This window comes from Saccopteryx leptura, chromosome 6 (genome assembly GCF_036850995.1).
Source record: "Saccopteryx leptura isolate mSacLep1 chromosome 6, mSacLep1_pri_phased_curated, whole genome shotgun sequence".
Taxonomy (NCBI): domain Eukaryota; kingdom Metazoa; phylum Chordata; class Mammalia; order Chiroptera; family Emballonuridae; genus Saccopteryx; species Saccopteryx leptura.
Genome location: NC_089508.1, coordinates 168,029,912 through 168,044,701, shown reverse-complemented (window position 1 = coordinate 168,044,701; position 14,790 = coordinate 168,029,912). Strand labels below are relative to the sequence as shown.

The window sequence follows — 14,790 nt, the reverse complement described above, 5'->3', positions numbered from 1 at the left end:
AATTGCCAAACGCCTCCTCTGCTGCTCAGGACGCCCTTCCTCCTAGGTGGTTTCTCTATCTGACTCTTACTTGTCCTCCAGGACGTGGCTTAGATTGTACTATGACCTCCCTCCATGCATTGGCTATGTTGGTCTCCTTTTAACCCCATAGCTCTGGGCATGCCCGTATTTTCGATTTTCTCTCTTGGAATTTCAATGACGTACTTCCTTAAAAATGGTCAAGTTAACACCTGTGTTTGTGCCAGCATAGTTTAAATCATCTCAGTTATAATATCATCTCAGATATTAATCCTCACACTAGCTCAATGAGGTTGGCACTATTTATCCTTTCTATTTAAGAAAGAAAGGCTCAGAGAGGTTAAGTAACTTGCTGGACATCACAGGGCCGGTAGGTGGTAAAGGAGGCCCTGAATCCAGTCTGTGTGGGGCGGAGTCTCCGTTAGTAACCACAGCACTACGTATGTGCCCTCCCCACAGTCTGAAGTCCGCATCCTGGGTTCATGCAGCGTAGTCTCTAAACTGGGCTTTGAAGTGTGATAGCTTGAACTTGAGGATGTGGGCAGCCATCAAATTCACTCTGCCCCTATCTGTGGTTACTCTTCAGGCCTCAGTTTCCTCGGCTCTATAATGAGGATGAATATACCTGCCTTAGAAGGTTAAAGTGGACGTCTGTGGGGTGCCTGGCACACAGGCAATGTCTGAAACAGGGCGGTGGGATAAATGATTGGAGGCACCACTGAGTTAGAGTTTGCTTGAAAGTAACACCCTCTTGTCCTTTCAAATCCAAGACTCCCCAGAGACGGGATTTGGTTTGACTCTGGGATTTGGTTTGACTCTGGACGTGGGTGAAGAGGTTGGAGGGAGTGGCGTGGCCAGCCTTTGGAGTTGTTTACAGTTCTCAGAGAGAGTGCACAGTGGGAAGAATGGTCTGTTGCATTTGGAAGGCATGGACTGCGTCTCTATGATGCCCAAACAACCTGCTTATCAGACCCAATAGTTAAAAATTAACTGACTCCATTGCTATCAAGTTGGCTGGTCATGCTATGCCTGCCACCCTGGGTGCAGAGTAGATTCCTAAGCTTATCAAGGGTGCCTTTTTCGGGGAGAGATGAGGCCGAGGAGCTTGTATTTTGACAAATCATACTGTGTTTCCCTGCTCTTGGGACTCTTTCCCATTTCTCCAAGTGGATTATCCAGCTCAGTGGGGCACGGAATTGGGCAGGTGGATTTGGTGGAGTGGACACGGGCCAGACAGAGGTCAGACACATACGCACTACTCCTTGGCAGGATTGTGGTTTTGTTTTTGTCTGATTAAAGGCCTGGAAAAGTCTGTGAACGATTCACTTTCTCAAGTGTGTGAGTGGGTAAAACACCTATGTTTTTATCCCTGGATCTTGAAGAACTGGGAATTCTTCAAGAAGGGAAAGTTCTAATCAGAGCTGCCCTTTGATACTGGCACCCTGCCTCGGCAGGAAATGGCATGCATGCGTTGAAGTGCCCGCAGTGACGGGCACGCAGTAAATGCTAAACCACAACGGCGAAGTTTAACGAGAACGAATGGCTTGTCTCACAGTACTGCCGTGGCTCTCTGGGATGCCTCTCACCTGTTTACAGGGTTCTGCCTGGGTGGTCCTGCTCAGTCCAGTCCCTTAGTGGGGTCACCTAGTTCTGCTGACTATGTCCTCCATTTCCCGCCTGTCAGAAATGTCACGGCCAATCTCTCCTCTTTGATCTTTCCTGATGCTTTTCCCAATCCTATCTCTCTCTCATCACCTCCCCACTGCCCTTCTCCAGTATTTTCCTCACCCTCCCTCCTCTCCTCTTCCTCCTTTGTCCATCCCTTTGAGAGCAGTTTTCCCCTAAGAAGAGGCCCCACCCCAGCCGTGGGGTGGCATCTTCTCACAGACACTGCTGCCTTACCAGAGACACTATGGTCAAACAGCTAGTCTGCCCCAAATGAGAAGAAATCAGAGAAAGTCAAGGACATTGCAATACAAACAGAATATCTATCAAAACGCAAACCCCTTCCAAGTTATTCTGAAGCATGCTGTGTTTTCTTGGGGAAGTCAGACTACAGAGCTAGGAAGAACTGTCCCCAAGTCCGTACAGGACTATATCCACAGCTACGTGCTTCCTGCTTCTCTCTCGTGTAAGATCGCACGTGGGACAACAGATTGAAATGCTTAAAGCATGGTAACCTTTCTCTCTGACCTCTTTGTAGCAAGGTCTTTGGTTTTAGAGGTTTTCAGAAGGTTCAAAGGATCCATCTCACACCCTTCCCAGAATTCTCCCTCTGCCACCAGGACTGCAACTCTTTGGAGGGGGGAAAGGTAAGGCGGCTACTAGTGGCCAGTGTACAGGCCCCAGAAGGTGGCAGAAGCTGTTCCAGTACTTGGTGAGAACATGGTGATGAAGTCAAAAGAGCAATGCTAACGTTCCCACCGTTGTGACACCCCTGGATAAAGCCCCTTGTAAGATACCACAGAAATTCTACACAGAGCACTGGGCAAGAGGCTACACACACTCCAGGCTGGGAACGGGTTGGTCGCCCTCTCCTCGGTCCGAGCAGTGGGCCTTGCTGTGTCAGACCACTGTTTTGGAAAACCATCAATTTCTCCTCCCAGCCAGGGCAGCAACCCCCACTCCCCCCTTTCCTTTCCTGGGGGTAAAACGGTCAGAGCAAAGACCCGGGCTCCAGTCCCCGAAGAACCGCAGGACACCCTCAGTGGAGGCAGACTGTATTTAAATGCAATTCACCTCTTTGGGGTCTAGGAAAAAGCCACCCGTAGACTCATTTGCTGGAAAACACGGTCTGTGTGGCTGAGGCAGTGGCCACTGGGGTCACGGTCTTGCTGAAAGTTGACTTCCTCCGGGGGTCTGTCTGCTGTCCGGAGTGGCAGCCGCTTCGGTGGGCGAATAGGATGGTCATCTCTGGGCCCAAGGGGGATGCTTCAAGCTGGGACCCCTTAGGGGTGGCTGGATGTTCAGGCTTTCCGGAGGGGCTGTGTTTGGTGGGAGGAGGGCTGTAATTCTGAAATCTCACGGTTTTGACTTGCTGCAAGAGGAAGAGCAAAGGCACACAGGTGAGCCGGGAGGCGTGCTGTTGTCCCCAGGGACTTGGTTCGTGCTGTTTCTCCACATGAGTCTCCACTTGGAAGCCTCATTTACATGTTCATTCAGGAAATATGTGTGTTCTGTTAGGCGCTGTGAATCTAAGAGTGAGCAAAACCATCCTCGACAAGAGGCCAATTTTAATAACAAGTGCCATGATGGAGGAAGTATAGATGCTAAATGCAAATATGAAACTAAAGCTGGAAGGGGCGGAGGCAGTCAGGGAAGGCTTCCTGGAGGCAGCACTTTTAAAATTGAGAACTGAAGAATGATTAGGAATTATCCAGAAGGTATCTGGTAGGCCTACCTGAGAAAGGGCCTGAGGCAAGAGGGTATGATCTATTCTAGAAGGTATGAGTTCGCCTCCCCTCTCTCCACCTGCCAGTAAGGCCTATTTCAAGGCCACCACTTCCTGCAGCCACCCCTGCCTTCTCCATTTCCAGAGCTTCAGAGTGGCCTGACAAGTCCTAGCAGAGTTTGCAAATTGGACAACCACTGGTTGAACTGAATCTGAAGAATGGTTGAGAGGTTTAGTTGCCGATACAGAAATATGGGGAGATTGCATATTGAGGTCAGCCTTCATATGTCTCTTTAACAAAATCAGAGATCTGGCACACTGGGCCTGTGCCCCATTTTGGCATCAACCAGCTGGAGCTGGTTAGCAGTCTCCTCTCTCTATGGGAGGTATGTCTCCTGTTCACACAGCCTCTCCTCTCCTTCCTCCCCCGCTCCTAGCCTGTTGCCTACCTGCCTGGTGCTGATAGGTATCAGCTTTGTTCAGTCCCTCTCAGAGGGCTAAATAAAGAGGATACTGCTTAGAATAGTTCTCTTTTCCATGAAATTTAATCCCACTGTGTCCCCCCCCCCCCCCCCCTGGAGAATCCAAGTTTCTTTATACTTTGACCTTCGCCATATCTAGCAGAGGTCTGGGTGTGTTCAATAAACTGAAAGATAATAAGCATCACCTAATTTCTTTCTCTCTCTTTTTTTTTTGTGACAGAGAGAGACAGAGAGAGGGACAGAGGGACAGACAGGAAGGGAGAGAGATGTGAAGCATCAACTTTTTGTTGCAGCCCCTTATTGTTCATTGACTGCTTTCTCATATGTGCCTTGACTGGGGGTCAGAGGGAAGGCTACAGCAGACCAAGTGACCCCTTGCTCAAGCCAGCGACCTTGGACTCAAGCTGGTGAGACTTGCTCAAACCAGATGAACCCGTGCTCAAGCTGGCAACCTCAGGGTTTCGAACCTGGGTCTTCTGCATCCCAGTCTGACGCTCTATCCACTGCATCACCGTCTGGTCAGGTACCTAATTTCTTAGTGTCACCACCTCCATCTACCATCTCTCCTGCTTTAAGGATGTTACTGAGAACATGCCAAATCTCTTATGTCTTCTAGTGGGAAAATCCCTGCCGTGGAAGTTAACAGGTCTGCCCTTTGCCACAGAGGGCACACTGACCGTTGTAGGAGTTGTCATCCTTCCGAGTGACCTTCCTGAGTCACTGCAATCCCCTGTGTCTCAACTGCCTCTTCTACACCAGGAACAATTAGGTACCAAGCCCTCTGTGGGCACTGTACCTAGCTTATGTCACTTAACCTCCAATCCAATCCTATGAGGCTGCCATTTTATAGATTAGGCAAAAAATAAGGCTTCAAAAAGTGAAGTGTTTTGGCCAAAGGCACCAGCCTGCAGCAGCAGGACTGGTATTCAAATCCAGATCTGTCTGATGCCAAAGCCAAGTGCTTTAAAAGCCACCTCGGGCCTTGAAAGGAGCAGGTATGCCATACTCCGGAGGCATGAGAGGAGCCTGGGTGACACGTCTAGCGAGGCTGTGTGGGTGCCAAGGGGGTTTGTGGGGGACAATTCTTTCGAGGTTCTAATTTTGATGCCTTGTCCACTAAAACGAAAATCTTGGGAGCTGGGCCACCAGGCCACCGGGCCACCAGGGGTCTAAGAGTCCTGCGCCTCCCCCCAAAGTCACCTCCCGCCTACCTTTTCGCTGCCATTTCTGGAGTTTTCTGGTTTCACCAGGATCGATGGTGGGGCAGACGCAGGCGGTTTGGGCGGAGGCTCACTCTTGACGGGGACTTCCTTGCCTTCCATGATGATGGAGCTGGCTGCTGAGTGGATCCTGGTGTCGCTGCCCCTGCTGACGCACGTGAGGGCAGGCTCCCCAGTGGGAGCCGGCTTCGGTCCCACCTCCACCACCACTGGCAAGGGTGAGGAGGGGGCCACCTGTGGCTGGTGGAACTGGAACTGCTGAGGCCGGACAATCATGGTGGGGCTGCGTCGGAGGGAGCCCACCACGAGGGTGGGGATCCCTGACTGCACCGGTCTCTGCAGGGAGCCATCTGGGGAGTCACGTGACAGAGAGATCAGTGGGGGCGGGCAGCAGGCCGGGCTGGGCTGGGGCGGGGCGAGCAGTGTGTCCTGATATCCCAGAATAGCTCAGTGCTTTCTCGGCCTGACTGCACGCACATTCTCTTAGGGTCTTTCAAAGGTGACCTTATTCTTTTTTTTAGTGCTGTTTGCAGAAGCTGCAGCAAATAACTGTCTAGCTGAATGTTGGGGATGAGTGTTGGAAGGTATATTACTTTCATTTGCGCGCGCTCTCTCTCTCTCTCTCTCTCACACACACACACACAACCTACTCTCTCCCTCCAACCTTCAAGATGAAAAGTGAAGAAGTCAGACCTAGAGATGGGGTTACAGTGAGAAGCGAACACAGAGGTGTGCAGACCAAAGAGGAAACAAAAGGAAGAGAATGGGAGAAACAGAGAAATTGAGGAACGGAACATAAGTCAACTGAGAGGGATGAGAGGGCGGGAGGGAGGGCGGAGAGGAGGGGAGAGGACTCTGACCAGGTGCTTGAAGAAAATTCTAACAAAGCCTTAGGCTGGCGGGATGGCTTTTAGCTGGGTGAAACGGGAGGAAGGTGAGTGGGGTACTGAGTGTGTGTGTGCTAGGCCAGTGTGACGCGGGGGGAGGTAACTTTGGGAAGGTTACTCCAGAGTTAGGGCTGCGTGTGGATGAGCCCTGCAAAGGCTCCTGACAGGGGCCCCAGCATCAGACCTGCTCCCAGGGAGGCTGGGACGAGTCAGTCACCTCACCTCCCTGTACCTCGGTCCCCTCATTTGTAAACTGGAGCGAGTAACAGAGCTCGTAGGGCTGGTGTGACGGTTACAGTGTGTGATATGCACAGTGTTAGGACAGATCCTGGAGCCTCATAAATGGCTGTTTGTTAGATCTCACTATTTGTGGGTACAGGGTAGCAAACCTTGAAAATGCACGGTCCAGGGGTTTGGTTTTACCCCCTCCCTGAACTTTTGTTGTTGTTCACTAAGATGGTTTCCCCTCAGAGGCCATTCCTTCTCCTCAGCTAGCTCCTCTGGGGACAGGGGAGCCCCACCTGTCCTGTAGGAGACGATGTCCTGTAGTATTCAGGGAACAATTGGGATTTCACTGCACTCTGGGGGACATGGCAGAGACACCCCTGAGGAGCACGTTGGCCATTTCCCCATAAGGGAAATCTTGGGAGCTGGGCCACCAGGCCTCAGAGAACAGAAGGTGACGTCCAGTCAGAGAGGTTAGTCCTCTGCGACACTCCATGGACCCGTGTGGGAATCAGTCACCATGTCCAGCATGAAGGGCCCGAGCCAAGGCCATGTTTTGCGCTGTGACTCTTCGTCAGGACGAACGTGAACATGAAAAGCAGAACACTGGCGACACCCGGTTGGCCTTCTCAGCTGCTGCAAGCAAGCCAGTCTCCATTTACAAGCCTGACCTTTCCATGTAGACATTTATTTTCCCACTGCCAGCCCTGTGCGGTGCACGCAGTCAATCCTGCTGTCATTTCTCTCTGCTTTGGGGAGATTGATGGCTTGACCAGCCCCACCTCGGGAAAGGGTGGGGGGAGTGCCTCCAGGATCCGGGAGAGCCATAGCCGCTCTGGGCAGACGCAGCCTCGGGCTCCCGGAGACATGTGAAAGATTGGTTTTATGCCTTATCTGTTTGTTTTGTGGGTTCCTAATTTCCAAGAGAGCTAATGCTTTTTTATTACATTGCATGCAATGCAAACAGAGCTCTGAGCTGATCAAGACGTATGCCAAGGAAGAAAGCGAGCCTACAGAACGTGAGCGATGGCCAAGGGTACGCTGCCCGGCATTCCTAAGTGGTCTCGGCTGAGGCTCAGGGAGCCCACGCTCGGCATGGAGCAAAGATGATCTGCTCAGTGGCAGTAGCAATGATTATACTGATAAAATAATGATACTATAAAGAGAGCTAATATTTCTCGAGGGCTTATTACGGGCCAGGCCCTGTGCCATCCGTCTTATGTGGCTTATTTTATGAAATCCATACAATAACCCTGATGAGCTTGGAATACTGTTTGTATTTCCATTTTATAAATGAGGAAACTGAAGACTGAGGAGGTCAGTAACTTGCTGAAGGCTGTTATGGTAGGATCAATTATTGTGTGTGTGTGTGTGTGTGTGTGTGTGTGTGCGTGCGCGCGCGCACAAGCATGCACGTGCGTATGTGTGGGAAGGGGGATAAGGTGGAGGAAGGTATGTGGGGGAGGGAGGACAGTGGGGAGAACTGAGAGGTGAGACTAGTGGCACTGGGGTCTGACAGGTGATCAGATAAAAGTGCTGGGAGAGGGCGGAGCTCAGACAGTGAATTTTCCTGGGACATTTTCCAGTGTAGTATATTGTCTCACGTGTTACTCTTTTGCCCTGACTCGGTCCTATTACATTTTCACATGGAATCATATTTTTTTTGACAGAGACAGAGACAGAGAGAGAGAGAGTCAGAGAGACAGACAGAGAGGAACAGATAGGGACAGACAGACAGGAAGGGAGAGAGATTAGAAGCATCAATTCTTCATTGCAGCTCCTTGGTTGTTCATTGATTGCGTTCTCATATGTGCCTTGACCTGGAGGGCTACAGCAGAGTGAATGACCCCTTGCTCAAGCCAGTGACCTTGGGCTCAAGCTAGCGAGTGACCTTGGGCTTCAAGCCAGTGACCATTAGGCTCAAGCCAGTGACCTTTAGGCTTAAGCCAGTGACCATGGGGTCATGTCTATGATGCCACGCTCAAGCCAGTGACCTTGCACTCAAGCCTGATGAGCCCATGCTCAAGCTGGTGACCTAGGGTTTTTTGTTTGTTTGTTTTGTTTTGGTATTTTTCTGAAGCGAGAAGCGGGGAGGCAGACAGACTCCTGCATGTAACCGACCGGGATCCACCCGGCATGCTCACTAGGAGGGGATGCTCTGCCCATCTGGGGTGTTGCTCCATTGCAACTGGAGCCATTCTAGCACCTGAAGCAGAGGCCATGGAGCCATCCTCAGCACCCGGGCCAACTTTGCTCCCATGGAGCCTTGGCTGCAGGGGAAGAGAGAGATAGAGAGAAGGGAGGGGGGGAGGGTGGAGAAGCTGATGGGCGCTTCTCCTGTGTGTCCTGACCGGGAATCGAACTCGGGACTTCCACGCGCCAGGCCGACGCTCTACCGCTGAGCCAACCAGCCAGGGCACGACCTCGGGGTTTTAAACCTCGGTCCTTTGTGTCCCAGTCTGATGCTCTATCCACTGCGCCACCGCTGGTCAGGCTGGAATCATTTTTTTAAAAGATAGCAGAGCCCAATTTAAGTCAGAGGACACAGAATGAATCAAGTTTACTGTGCACGGCTCATTGTTTTCTAGAGAGGTGTATAAATAAATACAGAATCTCACTATGTTGTAGAACAATGGGTTTCACACACTTGATAAAATCCCTGGAAATGAGGTCTTAGGTAGAAGTTCAATGTGTTAGGAGATCAAAGCATGGCCTTTTTTTTTTCCCCAAAGCATGGCTTTTAAGAGGAAGGCTCCATATGACTGCCATGTGGGCAGGTGGCTGTTACATAAGTAAAAATAAAAACAAGGTGCATAGCAGTGCAGTGAGTATGATTACAAAAATATATGTATATGAACGAGAACTTGAGACAGGAAGTTAAGGATAAGGAGGAGATTTACTTTTGTATACATTTTTTTTAACCTAGTGCATGTATTAGTTAAATAACAAAGTGGGATTCAGGGGCTCTTAGCATTGGCTTCTTAACTCTTTTTTTCCACCTCCTTCCTTCCTCCCCTTGTTTCACTTTTGGCAACCCCAAGGGGTTCCCTGGAACACAGTTTGAGAAACACTGACCCAGCAAGTGTTTTGATTTGTTCCATGTTAATAAGAGCCAGCATCCACTTGGCTGTGTTCTAACTGCGTGTTGGCCCTCAGGGCTGCCAGCATCCCAGCCAATCAACATGCATGTATGAAGTGGCCAGAGGGCAGTGACGTTGGGTTGGTCAGGCTTTATCCAATAAAACACCTCACTCTCTGGGAATCATAGCAGACCCTTCCCAGGGCTGTGTTTTAAAGCCAAGATCCTTGTTTTTGCAGAAAGCACTCTGTCTGCCAGGGGCCAATCCGCCCCCCCACCCCCATCCCTTAGCTGTAGGCACATACCTCTCTGCCGCCACTTACTCTTTCTCATGCTGCCCCGCCCCTTGCGAAGAGAGCCCTGTGCTGAGGTCCCCAGGCTGGCGGTGCTCCTCACGGGGTTGACGATGGCGGTGGGTACGAACACGGACTTGAAGGGACGGCTTTGTCGGGGATCACCTTCTGAGATGCTGCCTTGTGAGGACACAGAGGAGGTCGACAACGTCCATGTGGCAAAGAGACCAGGGTTCCGGGAATCTGGAAAACTAGATGTCTTTCTGGTTGTGGGAATAGTTTTCAAAAGCAATAGAGAAAGCGCATGGTCAGTCAAGGGTCCTATTTAAAAAAAACTGCCAGTTCCCAACCTTAGACCAGATGTGGCTGTTCCCCACCTTCTTCCTCCACATCAGTATGCTTTTCATCACCACATGGGCTGAACCAAGTGGACCTCCTCCCTCCACCTGGATAACTGGATGTGCGGGAGGGAAGGCGAGGCTCCCTTACTGAGACCCCGGCGGAACTGGAAGACTTGAATTTCATCATCTCTCACTCCGTCACTTCTCACCCTGCATCCCTTTAGCCCTTGAGTTTAGAGCACAGGTTTATGTATTCACCTTGCTTTGCGACGGTGATTCCTTATTCATGCAGAGACTCTTCCTCTAGATTCTTTACACTCTTTGAAGGCAGAGATTTTATACGACTTCTCTTATGTGTTCTGCATATCTTATTAATACATGCTGGCTGAACGGCTGCCAGGAGGCTCTCCGCACTGGCGCCAGTCATTCTGGCTAGCACATATTGAGCACTTGCTGTATGCCAGGCAGTGGCCAAGTGCTGCTTTGCCCACATTATTTCATGGGCTCTTCAAAACAGCCTTTCGAAGTAAGTTACTATTAGTGCCACTATTTTATAGAGTGAAAAATGGAGCTTTATAGTCACTTGCTCAAGCAACTACTAGACTCATGAACCCAGGTCCAGGCTGGCTCTCTGCTCTACCACTAAGTGACAGCACCTGTGCTCTTACCACTGAGCTACATTACCTTCTGGCTTGTTAGAGCCTTTATCAAAAAAAAAAAAATCCTGCATCCTGCTTGAAAGAAACTCACTAAAGCTGTGAGTTAGCCCTACACATGCCGTCAACAGACACTGATTCTTCAGCCTGGGTGATCTGATTTCAATTTTTAAAAAAAAGATTTTATTTATTGATTTTAGAGAGAGAGAAAGGCAGGAGAAGCAAGAAACATGAACTCATAGTTGCTTCTAGTATGTGCCTTGACTAGGCAGCCCAGGGATTCAAACTAGGAACCTCAGCATTCCAGGTCCACTCTCTATCCATTGTGCCACCACCTGGTCAGGTTCTGAGGATCTGATTTTTAAGACTATTCAAGTTTGGTAAAATAGAAAGCAACCCCTGGTCCATTGTTCCCAGCCTGCAAGTCCCTGAACCCCATGGGGAATGGCTGTCATTCTATACGTCTTTCTTGCCCTTGGACCAATCCTACCTCAACATCACAGCCTCTACTAGGCAATTCATCAATCACCTTGTCACTCTGTTGATTGACTAACCTTGGCTAATTACCTGGGAACAACCAATGTGACCATGGCCCCCGGCACAGAGATGCCCTCCCTCCTGGTTTCCTGCCTGTCAATGTCTCCAGGTTTCTCTTTAGGTAATTTACCCCTTATTTATCTCTTTTTGCTCAAAAAAGTGAAATGTGGTTTAATAACGAGCCAGCTAGTGTTGCATAAAGATGAATAAGGCATCATTTAATGTGACCAACCCTGCCCAAGACAGACATGCAGCCTGATGTCTGGGAGCTGATGTTTGCAGCAAGGGGACTTTCTCCATAGCCATCAACCTGCCCCTGGTCCCTGGTGACGTGGTCGGTAAAGGGGAATGGCTTGCCCCCGGGGAGAGCACAGACGACATTGGAGGTGAGGCTGGGCGGTGGAGAGAGACCCCCAGCCCTGGCTCCCACAGCAGCAGCTGCATCTACCTGCCTTTTGAACCGAGAGCTTAAGGTGCTGGATGTTGCAAAATGGGTTGAAAACAGAACAGAATGGTACCAGCAGCAGCAGCAGCGAAGACAAAATACAGTTCGTTAGACCCAAGCCGGCTTTAGTCCACCAGTCCTATCTTCAAACAACTGTTTCCAGACTGAGGTGTGACTCCTTTTTCTACTCCAGCACTAGGCTGGATTCCAGGCGCTCCGAAATCCCATGTCCCCCGTCCAACAGGTAGCCCCTCCGTGTCTCTGGCCGAAAGCTCAGCACTTCGAGCACTTCCTTCTATCATAAAGCACTTGGCTCACCTACGTTAACGAAGCCCGGTGCCGTCCCTGACCTGCAGACGTCAAGATGCTTGCTTTCTGGATGGAGAGACTGAAAGACATTCTGGGTTTGAGGGCAAGGCGTGATGCTGCCTCTCATGGGCTCCATGTGCTGCAGAGTGTGCGGGTCCCTGTGTCCCCTTTCCTACCTGTGACCCAGGCCCTTAAGAACTCGCCCCTTGTTTAAAGGGGCGTTACAGATGGCTGCTCTACTGTGCTCATCACCAGCAGTCGTCACCTGGTAAGGCAGGAGCTTGGACCTTGACAATTTTTATGCACTTCAAAGTGGCCCGTGAGTCACTAGGAGGGCACACGTGTCAGGGGAAGGTTGTAAAGAAGAGAGACACCCTGGCCACCCGGGCAGAAGGGAGTTTAAGGGGAGGACAGGAGGGTGTGGAAAAGGCTTGGAAACAGGCCCAAGGGAGGTGGCTGTGGAGTCTGAGGCGGGAAGGGTCTGAGCATCTAGATGTTCTCGCCACGGACGGTCTCCTGCTTGACCCACGTACTTCCCTCCCTTGTTCAGGTTTCCAAGTCCCAAGAGGGACTGTCGGGTTGTCAGAGCCTGTCCCTTAGCTGTGGTGATGGATTGAGGAGGAGGAGGGGGAGGAGGAGGAGGAGGAGGAGGAGGTGGAGAAGGAGGGGGAGGAGGAGGGAGAGGGGGAGGAGGAGGAGGGGGAGGAGGAGGAGGAGGAGGGGGAGGAGGAGGAGGAGGAGGAGGAGGAGGAGTTCATTTCTTCAGCTTCTGAACGGGGAGGAAACTTCTGCCTCCACTATGCACAAAGAGGGAACCCAAAGGGTGCTGTTAAGAAGGGGTTTGCATGAAAATGTGACAGTCGTTCTGTACAACCTGAGCCAGTGGATGCCTCCAGGACCTGGGGAAATACAGCACGGTGGCAGGGATTTAGCTGTGGTCAACACAGGTCAACATAGGTTGGCATCACCATCGAGCAGAGAGGGCTGGGGCTCTGGATAGCACAGCAGCCTTGGCCGCTCTTGGTAATGAAAAGGCTCACTTGCAGAATCTTAAACTGAAACCCTGGCATTTTGGTCAACTCTGGTCTATCCATAGTTAGTTCCAACACTGGCTGGCTCAGTTCATGAGGGGATGATGCTCATAAGAGCAGTGGTTAAAATGCTCAGGGGGTACCTCCTACCTTTGAGCCTGGGTATTTACAAATGGCTGCACTGAACACCAAGGGGCTGGTGCCAGGACAGAGCTGTCATTACAAACAGAAAACAGTGGGGCTGGGAGAACTTCACACACCTGTAGAACCAAAGAACAGAAACGTGTAGTCCAACCTACTCTGTTCTAACATTACCAGTTTAAAGTAGCAGAAAGCCAGTGGACATAGGACAGCATCATTCAGCCCTAAGAAGGGGGAGGAGCTAAACCTCCCACAGTGAAATGGGTGGTTAGGAGCAAGGGTGAGCCACTCCCCAAATAGACACTGGACATAAGTTATCCACGTCCAAGTTCAGTGGGGACGGGGACTTTCCTGTGTCAGAAAGGCCATCAAGGAAAATGGACACACAGAAAGCATTGATCCTCTGTCACCAAATAGCATTCAGGAGAATATACTGTGACAGGGACTTGTTCTTCTTGGACATGATTGTTCTTTGGAAGCAAAAGCACCCATCAGCATAAGTAGCACCTCAATATATGCATCTGTTCAGATGACTGTGAGCTGGGGGTGGGGGAGATAGACTCAATGGCAGTCCACGGTGCTGAAACTCTACCCATTGTCTGACATGGAGCCATCCTGGAGGGCATGAGTCTAGATGCTCTGGATGTGCTGAGGCCACAACAGGACAAGAGGAAGGAGCAGAGAAAGGGAAGCAGAAGCCTGGAGATACGCTGGAAAGGAATCCTGCACGCCTTCGAGGTGGGGCGACACGTGTTCTGACTTCCCCAGGAGAGTCTATACCTGCTGTGTTAACAGTGTCCCTCTCTTATCTCAGAAGTGCCCTAGTTCGGATGATAAATTATATGGTCACTCTTATTCTAATAGTTCTTTCATGGCATCACCAGGACTGGGCTAAGGCCAGAGGCATAAACAAATGTCCTAGTAGTTGGCATGGCCCAAGACTAGAGAATTCATGTTAGATTCCACAAAGTAAATTGTTCATGAGCTTGGGCAGGCATCCTCCTAGCTCCTCACTGTCACTTTCAGACCATTCTCCCGCCCTCCAGCCCTCCCAACTTTGACTCATACTGTCAGACTCGACCATCTTGCTGCAGTCATCATTTCTCCCCAAGTCTCTCTGCTCATTCTTGGAAGATTCTACTCCTGGCTCGCTGCCCTTCCCTCTATGACACCTGATCTTACCATGGCGACTTTATCTAGTATTAGGGCTTTCAATGACATCTCAAGCCTGGACCTCTTTCTTAAACCCTAGGCTTGCATTCTTAGCTGACATCTTGACTAAGATCACTAACCGGCATCTGAGACTTAACCTGCTGCAAACAAAGCTTTGGCTTCCTTCCCGTCCCCCAAAACCGGTTCCCAGGTTGGCTTTCGCCTCCCTCTCAGGAAAAGGCAACTCCATCATCCAGTGACTCAGGGCAAAGAACCGTGGACTTGCCCCAAGTCCTCTATGCTTTCACACCCAATGTTTGGTTTGTCAGAAAATCCTATTGTCTCTACCTTCAGAGTGTAGCCAGAATCTAATCACGTCTCCCCCTTCCACGGCTCACGCCCTGGCTCAATTCACCACCACTTCTCCCCTGGATTATGACAATATTCCCCTTGCTTGTCTCTCTGCTTCCAGCTTTTCCTCTCAATGGTTCATTTCCAACCCAGCAACTAGAGGGATGCTGGTTCAAACTTAAGTTAGACCATGTCACTTTTCTGCTTAAAACCCTGCAATAGGCGAAAGTCA

The 14,790-nt window shown here is 50.5% G+C and overlaps 1 protein-coding gene across 1 annotated transcript in view; it reads right to left on the bottom strand.

Moving 5' to 3' along the window:
• The window catches only part of SH3RF2 (SH3 domain containing ring finger 2), a 121,979-nt gene that overhangs the window by 15,941 nt on the left and 91,248 nt on the right, over nt 1-14,790 (bottom strand). The window contains exons 8-10 of the mRNA XM_066341697.1: nt 9,626-9,858; nt 5,103-5,461; nt 2,758-3,055 (exon numbers count right to left, since the gene is read on the bottom strand). Coding sequence (XP_066197794.1) covers nt 2,792-3,055; nt 5,103-5,461; nt 9,626-9,858 — 856 coding nt within the window. The 3' untranslated portion in view covers nt 2,758-2,791. The remainder of the gene's footprint in view (nt 1-2,757; nt 3,056-5,102; nt 5,462-9,625; nt 9,859-14,790) is intronic.